General features: G+C 39.7%; 1 protein-coding gene across 2 annotated transcripts in view; it reads left to right on the top strand.

Moving 5' to 3' along the window:
• The window catches only part of LOC309545038 (solute carrier family 2, facilitated glucose transporter member 11-like), an 81000-nt gene extending 69497 nt beyond the window's left edge, over positions 1–11503 (top strand). For both annotated transcript variants that reach the window (XM_082244147.1, XM_082244146.1), the window contains exons 8-12: positions 149–259; positions 3708–3809; positions 9659–9734; positions 9861–9988; positions 11311–11503. In XM_082244147.1, coding sequence (XP_082100273.1) covers positions 149–259; positions 3708–3809; positions 9659–9734; positions 9861–9988; positions 11311–11496 — 603 coding nt within the window. In that variant the 3' untranslated portion in view covers positions 11497–11503. The remainder of the gene's footprint in view (positions 1–148; positions 260–3707; positions 3810–9658; positions 9735–9860; positions 9989–11310) is intronic.
• Positions 11504–15292: the final 3789 nt, after the last annotated feature.

Below are 15292 nucleotides of genomic sequence, written 5' to 3'. Positions count from 1 at the left end.
GGAAAGAAAAAAAAATGTTTTTTGGTTTACAACCTCTTTAAAGTATTTTCCAGTGGAGGATAAAAAAAATGTCAAGAATATTGCAATAAAATTCATTATACTAGGACTAGAAAATGTGCAACTTTTATTTTATGGTTTGTCTTTACAGATCTATTTTTATGCAGAATATGTATTTAAAAAATCTGGGATACCCCAACAAAACATTCCCTATGTTACACTGGGAACTGGAGTCTGTGAATGTATCACAGCTTTAACATGTGTAAGTCACTTGTTTTATTATACTGAATTATTCTTATTCTTTGAACATTAAAAATAAAGGGAAATTCCACCCTAAATTTATATTTAAAATACAGGTGGAGTCTGGAGGAATGAGTTACCTACTTATTTCCTACATCTCACAGGGACTCTAGTAAGGAACTTAGCTCACCATAATTCTTGCTCATTTTCACTCACCTTGGACTTGTGTTCCTGCCTTTATTTGGGTGTTCTCTCTTCTTTTGCTGCATTCTTTATAAATTAAAATAAAATAACAACCCAGCAGAGAGAGGAGAATACCATTTTACAGGCTCTGGCAGGTATGTGGTTTTAGGAACTCAAGTACCATCTTGCCCCGGGAGTCCATAAGAGTTGCAAGTTAATGATAGCTACTGTAACTCTCTAGTATCTACCAAATCTGAACTTTGTGGTGTTCTTCACTCTCTAGCAAGACAAGACAAGCATCAAGACTTGACGAGGTTTCTATTGTGGGCCATGTCCTGTCTGTGAACAAAAAGAGGAGAGAATACAGGTTTAAGACAAATCTTTGCATTCCAACAGATTTGACTACATGTGTTTACTGCATATAGCCAGATCTGATGGATGTTTGGTGGCTGAACTGATCTTCTAATCTAGACGGTGCATGGATCAGTAGAAGTAACTGTTAAACAATTCAGTAGCTACAGGAAATTATGTTGTTTAAAGATGAACTCTGAGCAAATATACTGTAAGAAACACCCGTTAATCTAGTTATATATTCCAAATTTATATAATAATGGCATGATATCTTCCACACCACCAGAAACCTAAGTAATAAAGGAGGGCTACTAGTGTGAGCCTGGCAGTGCTCTATTTCTCCTAACAGTTCTTTATACAAGCGTGAAGTTACCAGTGTGGTACTCTTCCTTCATTGTCCAGTCGCTAAGGTGTCAATGTGCATTTTGTACTACGTCAGCGGGTCTCGACTCTCCCCAGCCTAGTTTATGCTGCTTACAGATGGCTCACCTTTCCTTTGTACTTGTAGGGGGGGCTCTCCTAAAATAAGCACCCTATAACTGTAGGTGTTTTTTACTATTTCTGCAGTAGTGGGAATGGGTTCCAGCCATTAGGGTCTTGACGTTGTTGCTTATCCTTCTTAAAGTGGAGCTCCACCCAAAAGATGAAGTTCAGCTTTAGGGCCCCCTGTCCTCTTCAACAAATTGCACTTTTTTTTACAGGGGGGGGGGGGGGGGGGAGACCCGCTCCCACTTCCGCTTGGCTTTAAAGTTCTCCTCTCCCCCTCCCTTCCTGCAATCTTTTGGTACACGTCACAGTTCCCGGATGACTGCATGGTTTTAATAGCTGCCATGTTTTCTGCAGTCCACTTGGAGGATTATTTTTTCAACAAAAGTGAATCACAGAACATTTATTGCTTGGGCATAGCAGTAGTTAAAGGGGTAGGTTAGCAATCTTAGTACCTGCTGACACATATCACAAGTCAATAATGTATCACTCAAAGGTATGTATTTATTGCCTGTAGGAACTTTTACAGAAATGCTTGCCAGTGAAATGCACATAGCGGAGTTGATTTACTAAAACTGGGGAGTGCAAAATCTGGAGCACCTTTGCATAGAAACCAATCAGCTTCCAGTTTTTTTTTTTGTCAAAGCTTAATTGAACAAGCTAAAGTTAGAAGCCGATTGGCTACCATGCACAGCTGAACCAGATTTTGCACTCTTCAGTTTTAGTAAGACTTTGAAAAACATCAGATCTCAATGGGGAAAAATATTATGCTGGATATCTATACTGATATAGACCAGGTAATGTGTTAAGCCCCGTACACACGCACCGATTGTCGGCCGAACGATCGGCCGTCTTTTTTCCAGTGTTGTTGTGTTGGTTAAAATGTGCTCTAGACAGCATTCAAATTTTGTCGGCCAACAACAACCAACTGCAGAAGTGATGTCATGTTCTGGTCTACTTTTCGTGTGTTTTTTCTTCTCTGAGCATGCCCAGTCTTGCTCATCTGATGTTTGTCGGACGAAATCTGTACTGACTGACGAACAATCGGCCGTTCTGTTGTTAGCCAACAAAAATTTTATAGCATGCAGACCTGATTTTGTTCGGCCGAAAAGTCGCAGTCGGTTGTCTTAAGCATCATACTAACAAGCCAACAATTGGCCGATCGGACGTTGGCCGAACATTTACGGCCGACAATCGGTACGTGTGTACGGGGCTTTAGGAACAAATGGATGCCATATCGTTCGATGGAAATGAAAATTATCAACCTACAGAGGGCTGAACTCAAAGACACCCCCAAAAATCAAAGTGAAAAAATGATGCAATAGGCTAGTGCATTTTTCTGAAATTTAATTTCAACTCAAAATGGTACTCAGTATTTTGTATGGCCCCCACGTGCTTGTATGCATGCCTGACAACATCAGGGCATGCTCCTAATGAGGCAACGGATGGTGTCCTGGGGTATTTCCTGCCACATCTGGACCAGGGCATCACTGAGATCCTAAACAGACTGAGGTGCAACCTGGTGGCGTCAGATGGACTGAAACATATTTTCCCAGAGGTATTCTTTCGGATTTAGGTCAGGGGAGCATGGGGGCCATTCAATGGTATAAATTCCTGCATTCTCCAGAAACTGGCTGCATGCTCTTGCCACATAAGGCCAGGCATTGTCGTGCACCAGGAGGAACCCAGGACCCACTGGACGACGTCGGGCCCTCAGGCCACCCTCATGAAGTCTGTTTCTGATTGTTTGGTGAGAGACATTTACACCAGTGGCCTGCTGGAGATCATTTTGTAGGGCTCTGGCAGTGCTCATCCTGTTCCTCATTCCCAAAGAAACAGATTCCAGTCCTGCTGATGGGTTAAGGACCTCCTACAGCCCCATCCAGCTCTCCTAGAGTAACTGCCTGTCTCCTGGAATCTCCTCCACGCTCTTGAGACTGTGCTTGGAGACACAACAAACCTTCTGGCAATGGCACATATTAATGTGCCATCCTGGAGGAGTTGGACTGCCTGTGCAACCATAGGGTCCAGGTATCGCCTCATGCTATCAGTAGTGACATTGACCCTATCCAAATGCAAAACAACTAGTGAAACAGTCAGAAAAAATGAGTAGGGAAAAAAAAATTTCAGTGGCCTCCATCTGTAAAACCATTCCTGTTTTGGAGGTTGTCCCATCTAGTGCACCTATTGTTAGTTTCAATAACACCAAAGCAGCTCAAACTGATTGACAGCCCCCTCCAGTTAACTGACTAGATCAATATCCCTGGAGTTTTAATTGACATGGTGCTCTTTTTAAAAAGTGTTCCTTTAATTATTTTTGAGTATGATTGAGTATTATTGCTCCATGACATGTCTTTTTGGGTTGAGGTGACAATGCTATTTCAGAAGGTGTTGGCAATACTCATGTGAGTTCTGTTTGTATAATATATACTCATGTTCCCCACTTTTAGGGACTACTCATAGATAGAGCTGGAAGAAGAGTACTCATAATTGGAGGATACACCATGATGTCATTTTGGTGTGTTATAATGACTTTGACCCTGACATTTCAGGTATGAGGTTTACCAATAATAATAAAATATGATTGTAATTCTTTAATAACTTTAGTATTCTGGTTGTAATAACTTTATTGGCTATTGCAATGCAAAACACAATAGTTTTTTTCCCCACTACTTCTCCTTTGTACTGACTTGTACTTACGTGTAAGGTATTTCACTACTAATATTTAGTACTAGCATTTTGTCTTAATTTTACAGAGTTAACTATCCAATTTTTCTGTGTGAACAGAGAATTTGCTTGTTGAGTTGTCTTTGTTTACTTTTTATGCCCATTGCAGTTTGCCATCACATCTATACCCCATGAGCAGCTTCTGATGGGAAGTTCATATTCTCCCCCAGGAGATTTTTTTTTTTTTTTATATATCTTGAAGTGAAGGAAGAAAAAGGTTGATTGTGTCTTTCTCATAAGAGTATCACAGGACCGAACGCACATGTTATAGGAAAGGAAAATGCAAACACATAACAACGCATAATACAATAATCCTAGTGTTGTGTTTTTTCTTATTCCTACTTCTGAATGTACTATTAGGAGAAAATAATATTGGGGCTCCTTACATTGGTGCACTATAACTCAGTCAGGGTGGATGGGGCTTCACATGCTTGCAAATCACAGGAGGAACACATGATTCTAAAATCATCCTAGTGTTGTGTTATTCCTAATAATTACTACTTATGAATGTAGTAGTAAACATTAACGGGGCTCCTTACAGCCACAATGGATGGGGCTCCAATTCAAATGCTTGCAGATCACAGGAGGAGTACTTGATTCTAAAAGGGGATTAACAAACAATACCAACAGGAAATAAATTAAAGTGAACCTGTACTACATTTTACACTTTCAAAAGCAAGTTCTAAAAGCAGAGACAGCACCACCATCTTCCTTTTGTGCCCCTTCCAGATGTCCTTTCACTTTATTTTGGGACATGACTTCTCCTGATTTAATGGCAAAACTCAAACATCTGTCACCCTCCTATCCAACAAGAATATTCTTATTAGCCACTGAGGCAGTCCCATTGGAAAGTGGCATGGCCGCTGAAATGGATTATCCATGAAGTCAGGGAAAGCGAGGCCTAGTAATCGGGGGAAACGTAGGAGCAGACAAGGCTTTTCCAACTAGTAAATATAATATTAGTAATCTTGGTGTCTAATCTTAGACAAGTGCAGTTCATTGTGTTATGAATTCAGATTAGTGTAACATTTTCATTATTCAGGAATTCGAATGTATCAAAATCTCTGAATAACAATACACTAGTAACAAATTTCAACTAATTCAAAATGAATTAAAATGAAATACATTTGTTTAATTTGGATGTTTGAAGCATCTGAAGAAGTGAATGATCCAAAATGGTTTGTTAGTAACTGTTTTTTAAGGACGGGTGGCTCCTGCGTCCTTAACAACTAGGACTAGTCTGCTGTCAGCGAGTTTCACCACTGTCAGCAAAATGTAAACAAAACAAATGCTGGTTTAAAAGAGGTTTTAAAAAAACAGTGGGGAAAAGATGGCTATTAAGGAGCAGGGTGAGTGCTGCATTCTTAACAACCCTGACTCATCTGTTGTCAGTGGGATTCCCCTCTGTCAATAGAATGCAAACAAAACTAATAACAGTTTAAATTAAAAAAAAAAAAGAAAAGAAAAAAAAAAAAAAGAAACTGTATGGGGGTTTTACCTAATTTATACCAGACCCTTTAGCTCTGGTATGGATTTATAGGGGAACCACATGCCAAACTTTAAAAAAAACAAAGGGGCCCCCAGATCCTAGCTCCCCAATGTTAATGAGTATGGGGTACATAGTACCCCTACTTATTTACCAAAAAAAGTGTCAAATGAAAAAAAATAACACAAACACAACTTTTGAAAAGTCCTTTATTAAAAAAATCACCCAAAAAAGAAATGTCCCCCAAAGCAGATCTAACGTCAATCATGATGAATGCTGGCAGCCTACCGGCATGGGTAGTAACCTAATTCAGTAACGAATCGATCAGAAACAAAATGCATTTTTCTGTTCTGCACATGTCTACCAAAGACCGTCTACCCTATCTGCTTACTTGACTCATTAGGACAGACATCTTTATGGTCGTTTTATAGCCATTGAGATTTTCTGCCACTTTTGTGTGATCAATGTGAAACAAGAAGCAAGCAAAATGCAGGTATTTCTACCCCTACTGGCCACAGGCCAGCCTCCCTAAAGTCTTAAAAACATAGAATTGGCCCCGTTGTTTAGAAAGTTTGAAGATCCACTACCAGGAAGAATTTTCTTTCTCTACTGGAGCAAATTTGGACCACACTTAAAAAGGGCATCTAGTCTTTGGATTGGCTGCAGGTTTAGAGTTTTGATATTGCAGGTATTTATTTATGTATTGTCTTGGTTTAATTACAAAGATTAGTCATTTTACAACCTATCTTTGTACCAATTTAACACACAGCAGTAAACTTTTTATGTAGAATGAAGAAGGGGCATGAGGGATTTTTTGACATATACAGTATGTCCCGATTAAGAAAATTAGAAAAAAACATGTGCCAGTAGAAGGAGCTCCAAACCAAATTCCAAATAGATTTTTCAGTTTGCACTAAAAATCAGCCAATGTGTTTCAGGAGCCAATACTACTCCCTTTTGATAAGGGCTTCAGTCAAAGCAAGAAACCTAATTGGACTCAAAATAGGGCTTTTCTGTAAATATACAGTACCGTGTAAAAGTTTTTGACAGGTATGAAAAAATGCTGTAAATTAAGAATGCTTTCAGAAATAGAAGTGTTAACAGTTTGTTTTTATCAATTAACAAGATAGAAAGTAAATGAACAGAAGAGAAATCCAAATCAAATCAATATTTGGCACGACCACCCTTTTCCTTCAAAACAGCATAATTTCTTCTAGGTACACTTGCACACAGTTTTTGAAGGAACTCAGCAGGTAGGTTGTTACAAATATCTTAGAGAACAAACCACAGAACTTCTCTGGTTAAAGGCTGCCTCAAATCATTCAGTCTCTTCATGTAATCCCAGACAGACTCGATGTTGAGATCAAGCCTCTGTGGGGGCCAAACCATCACTTTCAGGTCTCCTTGCTCTTCTTTACACTGAAGATACACTGCTCAAAAAAGTGAAAGGAACACTTTGAAAACACATCAGATCTCAATGGGGAAAAATATCATGCTGGATATCTATACTGATATGGACTGGGTAATGTGTTAGGAACAGAAGGATGCCACATCGTTTGATGGAAATGAAAACTATCAACCTACAGTGGGCTGAATTCAAAGACACCCCAAAAATCCAATTGAAATAATGATGCAGCAGGCTAGTCAATTTTGCTGAAATTTCATTGCACCAACTAAAAATGGTAGTTTGTATGGCCCCCATGTGGATATGGGTCCTGGGGTATTTCCTCCCAGATCTGGACCAGGGCATCACTGATCTCCTGCACAGACTGAGGTGTAACCTAGCAGCATCAGATGGACTGAAACAAGGTCCCAGAGATGTTCTCTTGAATTCAGGTCAGGCAAGCGTGGGGGCCATTCAATGGTATCAATTCCTTCATCCTCCAGGAACTGGCTGCATACTCTCACCTTATGAGGCCAGGCTTTATCGTGCAGCAGGAGGAAACCAGGACCCACTGCACCAGCGTAGGGTCTGACAATGGGTCCAAGGATTTCATCCGAATACCTAATGGCAGTCAGGGTGCCATTGTCTAGCTTGTAGAGGTCTGACCCACCACCAAACCGGTCCTGCTGAACGATGTTCCAGGCAGTCTAAGGTTTAAGGTTCTCCATGGTTTCTCCAGACCCTTTCATTTCTGTTTCATGGTGAACCTGCTCTTATCTGTGAAAAGCACAGGGTGCCAGTGGCAGACCTGCCAATTCTGGTGTTCAATGGCAAATGCAAATCGAGCTCCATGGTGCCGGGCAGTGAGCACATGGCCCTCTAGAGGACATTGGGCCCTCAGGCCACCCTGAAGTCTGTTTCGGATTGTTTGGTCAGGGACATTTACACCAGTGCCCTGCTGGAGGTAATTTTGTATGGCTCTGGTAGTGCTCATCCTGCTCCTCCTTGCACAAAGGAGCAGATACTGGTCCTGCTGATGGGTTAAGGACCTATTACAGCCCTGTCCAGTTCTCCTAGAGTAACTGACAGATTCCTGGAATCTCCTCCAAGTTCTTGAGACTGTGCTGGGAGACACAGAATACCTTCTGGCGATGGCACGTATTGATGTGCCATCCTGGAGAAGTTGGAATGCCTGTGCAACCTCTATAGGGTACAGGTATCGGCTCATGCTACCAGTAGTGACACAGACCCCAGCCAAATGCAAAACTAGCGAAAAACAGTCAGAAAAGATGAGTAGGGAAAAAAGGTCAGGGGCCTCCACATGTAAAACCATAACTGTTTTGGAGGTCGTGTCATCGTTGCCCATCTAGTGCACTTGTTAATTTCATTAACACCAAAGCAGCTGAAACTGGTTAACAACCCCCTCTGCTACTTAGCTGACCAGATTAATATCCCAGGAGTTTAATTGACTTGATGCCATACTCTGATTAAAAAGTGTTTGTTTCATTTTTGTGAGCAGTGTAGTTCTTAATGACATTGGCTATATGTTTGGGGTTGTTTTCCTGCTGCAGAATAAATTTGGGGCCAATCACACACCTTCCTGATGGTATGGCATGAGGGATAAGTATCTACCTGTATTTCTCAACTTTAAAGACACCATTGATCCTGTATAAATTTCCATCTCTAGTTGCAGAAATGCTTAATTTTTGTCTGCAAAACACTCATTATTGTATGGCTCCCCATCCTTGAAGCAAATGCCTCCTGCTACAGCCAAATATTTTAAATTTTGTCTCATCAGTCCAGTGCACCTGCTGGCATTTTTCCGCACCCGTTATTTTTGTGCATAGTTGAGTGGCTTAGCTTTGTTTCCACATCATCAGTATGGCTTTTTGGCCGCAATTGTTCCATGAAGACCACTTCTGGCCAGACTTCCCCAGACAGAAGATGGGTGTACCTGCGTCCCACTGGTTTCCGCCAGTTGTGTGCTGATGACACTGCTGGACATCTTCTGATGTTGAGAGGAATTAAGCCCCTGCTTGTTATTATTGGTTAATCATACACCTGATTTGAATCCTACTAAATTCCTGACTTTGCGAAAGTGTAAGGATTGATGCTGGTTTGAAGCCTAAGCGTAGTTACACCAAATATTGATTTGATTTAGATTCTTCTTCTGTTTACTCACAATGCATTTGGTAAACTGAAAAAAAAAAAAAATATATATATATTTTTTTTTTAAAGTATTCTTACTACACAGGTTTTTTTTTTTTTTTTTTTACACCATTCTAAAACTTTTTCACACTACTGCATACAAGGAAATTACTTGCTGGTTCAGGATAATTACAAGCCAGCAGCATTTGTGTGAATGGCAGTAAAGATCATTTCTTTACTGCTGTTGGCACCTATGCTGCTAGCTAGGAACTCTCCTGATCCAGCAAGTAACTTCCTTTTTAACTAGTGCAAGCCAATAAATCAATTTGGATGTACATTTACACTGTAAGGCCACATGTATAAAGCAGTAAATGTGCCATTCACCAAACATTCACATGTGGTTAATCATTCCCTGGACAAACATATGCTAGTAGATTTACCTACAGTGAATAGTTGATGAATGTCACGTTCACCGCTTTATAACTATGGCCCCAAGAGAAAGATTCACACTTGCATATTCGGTCAGGTTACAAAAATGTGCACAGATTTCAAGATATTTTATGCAGTACTAGTGTAAAGTAATGCAGGCTATTTTGCTTTGCCATTTAATAATATCTACATAATGCTTTTTTTTTTTTTTTTTTGCATTGCTATAGGATGCTTATCCATGGGTGCCGTATTTCAGCATGACTGCTGTACTTATGTTTATACTGAGCTTTGGTCTTGGGCCAGGTAAGATAAGCTACATGTGTTGCACTTTGTGGTCTATACATGAGAAACAGATACAGCTTGATTTTGTGTTGATTAGAGTGGTTCCTTGCATTACATCATCAAGATATTTTTCTCTTAATTTCACAGGTGGAGTTACAAATACCTTAACTGCAGAATTATTTACACAGTCAGCACGAGCTGGAGCATTCATGATAGGAGGATCTGTAAACTGGATCAGCTTGTTTGCTATAGGAATGGTCTTCCCTTTCATAGTAGTAAGTATCATTTGTATATGGTTCCTCTCCATTCACTACATATATTTCATTTATATGCACATTAGGGATGCACCAATCCGACTTTTCTAGACCCGATACCGATGCCTGGCTTTGTGTATCTGCCGATACCGATCCAGAACTATTGTTTTGTTATAACAATTGTGCTTTCAAAATCTAAAATTTTTTGTAATCAAACTCAAAATTAAAAAGAATAAAATGTAGCCACAAGAAAAAAAAACAGTTTATTGCTTGAACATACAATAGCAATCAAACAGTAAACATGAGAGAAATATAAAGTGCAAAATCCTGAAAACAGGAATTTAAAATGCAACATACAACATAGCAGCAGAACCTGAGAAATATACATTGTATATATATATATATATATATATATATATATATATACACACACACACACACACACACCATATATAAACACACAGTATACAGTAATAGCAATAAGGGTACTTGCAGGGGTTTGCTTGTAGGCACTGTCTGTCTGTGGCTGAGCCCGGGAAGCATGCAGCTGCAGTACAGAGCGAAGCTGCTGCTTCCCGTGTATGGCTCCTCCATTCACAGGCGGAGTGCATCTGTTATCACTGCGCCTGTGAGCCGGACCTATACAGGAAGTAGCGGCTCCGTGCAAGTAAGTGATGGCTGAGCCAGGACTCCGCAGACACCACGGTAGGTTCTGCTGCGACAAAACCGGATCGGCCCGTGGATCTGTTAATTTTACCGATCCAGCTATTTTGGCAGTATCGAGGGCGATATCCGAACCGAATATCAGATCGGTGCACCGCTAATGCACATGGCATTTGGACGTTAGGTTGGTTTGAAAGTCCTTGCTCCTAGGGCAGGATTCATATGAAACTCGTTTTGTCAGTTACATTTTTAAGAATATTTGCGGGCTTTATTTCAGTGCACATATATCAGCATCAATTGGTATGCAAGTTGATCTGCCTTCATTTGATCAGTCCGACTGTTGTATTAAACATTTGCGTAAATAACTGCAATTCAACTTGTTTTCCTAGAGATTTGTTTTTATTCAATAAAACTGATGTTAGACTTAAACATCAAGCACTTTAAAGCTATAAGGTTGCCTATGCATTTTCTTGATTGTGGAAATAGTTATATGTTAAACATTTTTTGCCTTCCTTTTTACAAATTTTAATCATCTTCTAAAATAGTTTTTTATTTTTGCAAATAATAATCAATTAAGTGTATACAACAGCAGCAAATCATTACTGGACAAAGGTAATATCATTGTGTGATGAACTATAACTGCATTTTACTATACTTTTTTTTTTTCCTTTTCTTTCCAGAATGGGTTAAATCAGTTTTGCTTCCTGTTTTTCCTTGTGGTTTGCATCTTAATTGCGACTTTTATTTACTTCATTGTACCAGAAACAAAGAACAAATCATTCCTCGATATCAAAGAGGAATTTCAGAAACGGAACTTTGGCCAGAGGCACGAGAATTCCCAAGAGATAGCAAATGCTATGATGTGACATTCATTATTAGGATACATTAAAGAATATTAAGAAACACTCGCTGTACAGATCTCTGAAGTGCTGTGCTTAAAAAAAAAAAAACAGGGTACATAGAACAACAGCTGAAAATGTGTAGGTTTAAAGGGAAACTGTAGCAAGGCTTTGGACATATTCTTAGCAAGCAGTACGTGGCCTTTTAATACAAACCCTCAATAACTTCTGTAGTTGCGGTCATTAAGCAGAAATTCATCCTTAAAGTTTACAGAAGCACTGAAGTCATTCCTCTCCTGTCAGCAGCTTGACTCACCCTGCTACCCCTCCCAAAGCTCCGGTTCTGCGTTTAGATTAAAAGGATGGAAATCTGCTAAATTGGAACATCCAATTCTTCTAGACTACACATTTTATTTAATATGCAATCAGGTTGTTGCCCACAAAACGTGCTGCCAGTAAAAACACTCCTGTGTATTGCAAAATGATTTATAGGCTGAAGTCGTGTCTACCTATTTTATTGGTGGTTGTAGAGTATTTAGTTTGCCCACCCTGGTTCCGTACACCTAATTGCCACCATTGTAGGATGACATTCTTCCCCTGGCTGTTATGCTGGCGCACTGGGGTTGATTTACTAAAGGAAAATGGGCTATTCATTATACACAGGGATTTCCCTTAGCTTAGTGAATAAGGTGAAGCTAACTTCAATCATCCAATCAAAAACACAGTTTTCCTTGCAGATAATTGGGACTTTTTTGCAAAGTGAATTCTCATCACCTTCTCTAAGATAAAAGGAAAATGTCCTTGAAAAGAAGATTTACCATTGGTAAATGAACCCCAACGGCTTCAGCACTTTGTAACACTTTAATTCTTGCTATGGGTATTTGACTCAAAGCCCAGGACCCTGCATTCACTATATCTGGTTTCCCACAGTCCACAGAACATGGAAATGCAATGATTTTAGTAAATATAAACTGCTTAATACCTTAATAATTTTCATCAGCAGTATATAGCAGTCGTGTGACTTCTATGCGTGTCTGGTTAATTCTTGTAGGGAGAGTTTTCATTCTGCACTGACTGTCCTATGCAGGACCCCTGACCACTTGGGCAATACACACCAAACTGAGCATGTGTAGCTTGTCCCCTGGCTCTTTATTATCAGGAAATATATTAGGGACAGTGGAAGGAGGAGGATCAGAGAAGACAGGATCAAACAGCCTTTTTACGCAATGCAGAGGATTAGCCACTTTGATTCCATAGAGAGTATAACAAGCATGCTTTACTGCATATATAGACTGATTTTACTGTTGTGGGTTTAGTAACACTTTAATTTGCAAAAAACAGAGCTAGGTTACATTAGGTTTCACATGGGGCATTTAGCCATGGTGCAGACCCCAGCAGCAGGAATTTACCAATTCCGGCTGCAGGGATTGACAGCTGCATGCAGACAGTAGCAGCCACTAAGCCTTTACACTGTATTTACAGGCTGTTGACATTTGCAGCTATGTGTGGCTGTTTGCAAAGCCAGCAGTTACCGATGAGATTTGCACAATGGCTACATACCCATGCAAATGTAGCCTAAAGGCAAAAGTCCTCTATCTACTTGTTCCAGGTTAGTGACTCTGGGTATTGAGGAAACACAAGAATGACAGCCAGTTAACTCATATTTGCAGACTGAGTATTTAGCAATAATTTTCATTTATGTGAAAGAGTTCAATTGTGATCCAAGTATTGTACACAGAAGGAACACTGCTTTATCTCCCCACCCATCATAATGCAAGAAATAAACAATGAGATCATATAGCTACAGTGAGTGGTAACAAGATATGAACTCCGTTTACGATTACCGCTATACCACACTAGAAGATGTGGCCCCTTTCAGGTGTAAAATGTCTTCAGGGCAAGTTGACAACTGGTTATACTTCGCTAAATTCAATACAAAAATGCAAAACAACTGTAAAGAGGACACCAGATTCCAGAAATCTGTACAAGGTGCAACTTTATTGCCAATATTTATAAACATACAAAATTAATTTTTCAATGAGAGTCTCCAAACAGAAAAAAATTATTTTTTTAAGCAGTTTATAGAAATATACAAAAGCTTCAGGAACATTTTAAAGCAAATATGTATCAAAAGGAAGCTGCCACAAGAAACCTACCAATGTATCATTTCCCATTTCTTTACACACTAGTACATGCTAGGAATTACTTTTTTAAGTGCTTGATGGACATTCTGAACAATGCATCCCGAGAATTAGAATTTTGGTATCCTGCTCAAAATGCCATTGGCCTGGCTTTAAAGCTTTTGAGTCACAGACATAGAATAAGCATGTGATACATTTTTAAGGAATGTGTCAGAATGACTTACGCTTGCTCAGATTCAGTGGCTCAAAGTACTAAAAGCATTAGACAAGTAATCGAACCTTCTTAAAAAGGAGAGGTTGGCCATGGTGTACAATAATATAGTGTGTAAGCAATACGGAGTGTTAACGTGATGTTACATATGGACACACTCTCCTCCAGTCCACACGTCCAAGGATGAGTATTTCCCTTTACCCCAGTGACCTAGAGCCAGAAGGTTTAGTTTTGAGTGGTGATCTTTAAAAGTTGCATATAAACTTTCAGTGTTTACCAAGATTCTTTAAGAGACCAAACATTTACAAAACAACATAAAACATCTGTGTATAAAAAGAACCTTTACGCTATTAAAGTGCATACTTGGCAAAGCAGCCAATAACTTGTGCTATCTGACATGAAGGCAGATCCAGTCATTTGAAATCGCTGTCCTGGTGTGACAAGAACAATCTGCATGTTTCAAGCATAACCGAATGCAATGGAAGAATTATTTTACATCATTAAAGCTATTTTTGTCAATGTCTTTCTGACAAGAAGAAGATGTCTGAGAGAGACAAGTCACATAATAGAAACATAGTGATAGATGTCATATTACATTATATATGTCTAGAGAGTTATTTGCTTGCATTACAGAAAGTGTCTGCGGGGGTGTAAGTGTTCTGATGTTTGAGATTGCTAATGATCCTTAAAGGCTTTGTCATGCTTCCACAAAGCAATCTTACTAGCATACGGGATACAGTAAATGGCTTTCATTTTTGACAGTTATCCACAAATCCTTTGAATTCAAGTGTATACGGCCTCATGAACACAGGCAAAAAAAACCCCCATTGCTTTTGGGTCTTATTTTCTCATTCACACTTGCCGATGGGGGGGGGGTGTTAAAATAAAAACACATTACCGAGTAGCCTTTTTACTGCCTCCTCCCTTTAAGCTGAGGCAGAAGATAGAAGTGAACACAGGCAATCATGCTTTGCATCACAGCAAAATTTATCCCAACTGTGACACTTGGCGAGCACAGTACCACTCACTGAATGTAACCCATGTAAAAGGATGGGGCTGCGTCACAACTATGCTAAATGCTCATGGCTGTGGTGCAGGTTTTTAGGTGGTAAAACAGGAGGTGAGGACATAGCGCCTCCTCACCGCCTGTCATTCCCTCTGAAATTCAATCCACCACGGATTGCTTTTTAGAGGGCAACACGAGTTTAAATGAGCCCTTGGAGGCTTTGGTAATTAATCTTTTCGTTACACCTCTGAACACAGCTCTGTTTTAGCCAAACATGCACATTGTCCCAAAATCCTGCGTTTGGAGAGGAGGTTACTGGCATAATATGCATTTAAACATGCATAAATGAATGGACATTCTAGCCAATAAAATGAGATTATACGCATACACTTTTAAAATGCCATACGCTTGTAAACGTGCATATCGCAACAAACATGTATGCCAGGAACTGGCAGAAAAATCCAG

Source organism: Pelophylax lessonae (assembly GCF_965119305.1).
Source record: "Pelophylax lessonae genome assembly, chromosome: 1".
Taxonomy (NCBI): Eukaryota; Metazoa; Chordata; class Amphibia; order Anura; family Ranidae; genus Pelophylax; species Pelophylax lessonae.
This window is presented reverse-complemented; position numbering and strand designations above follow the sequence as displayed.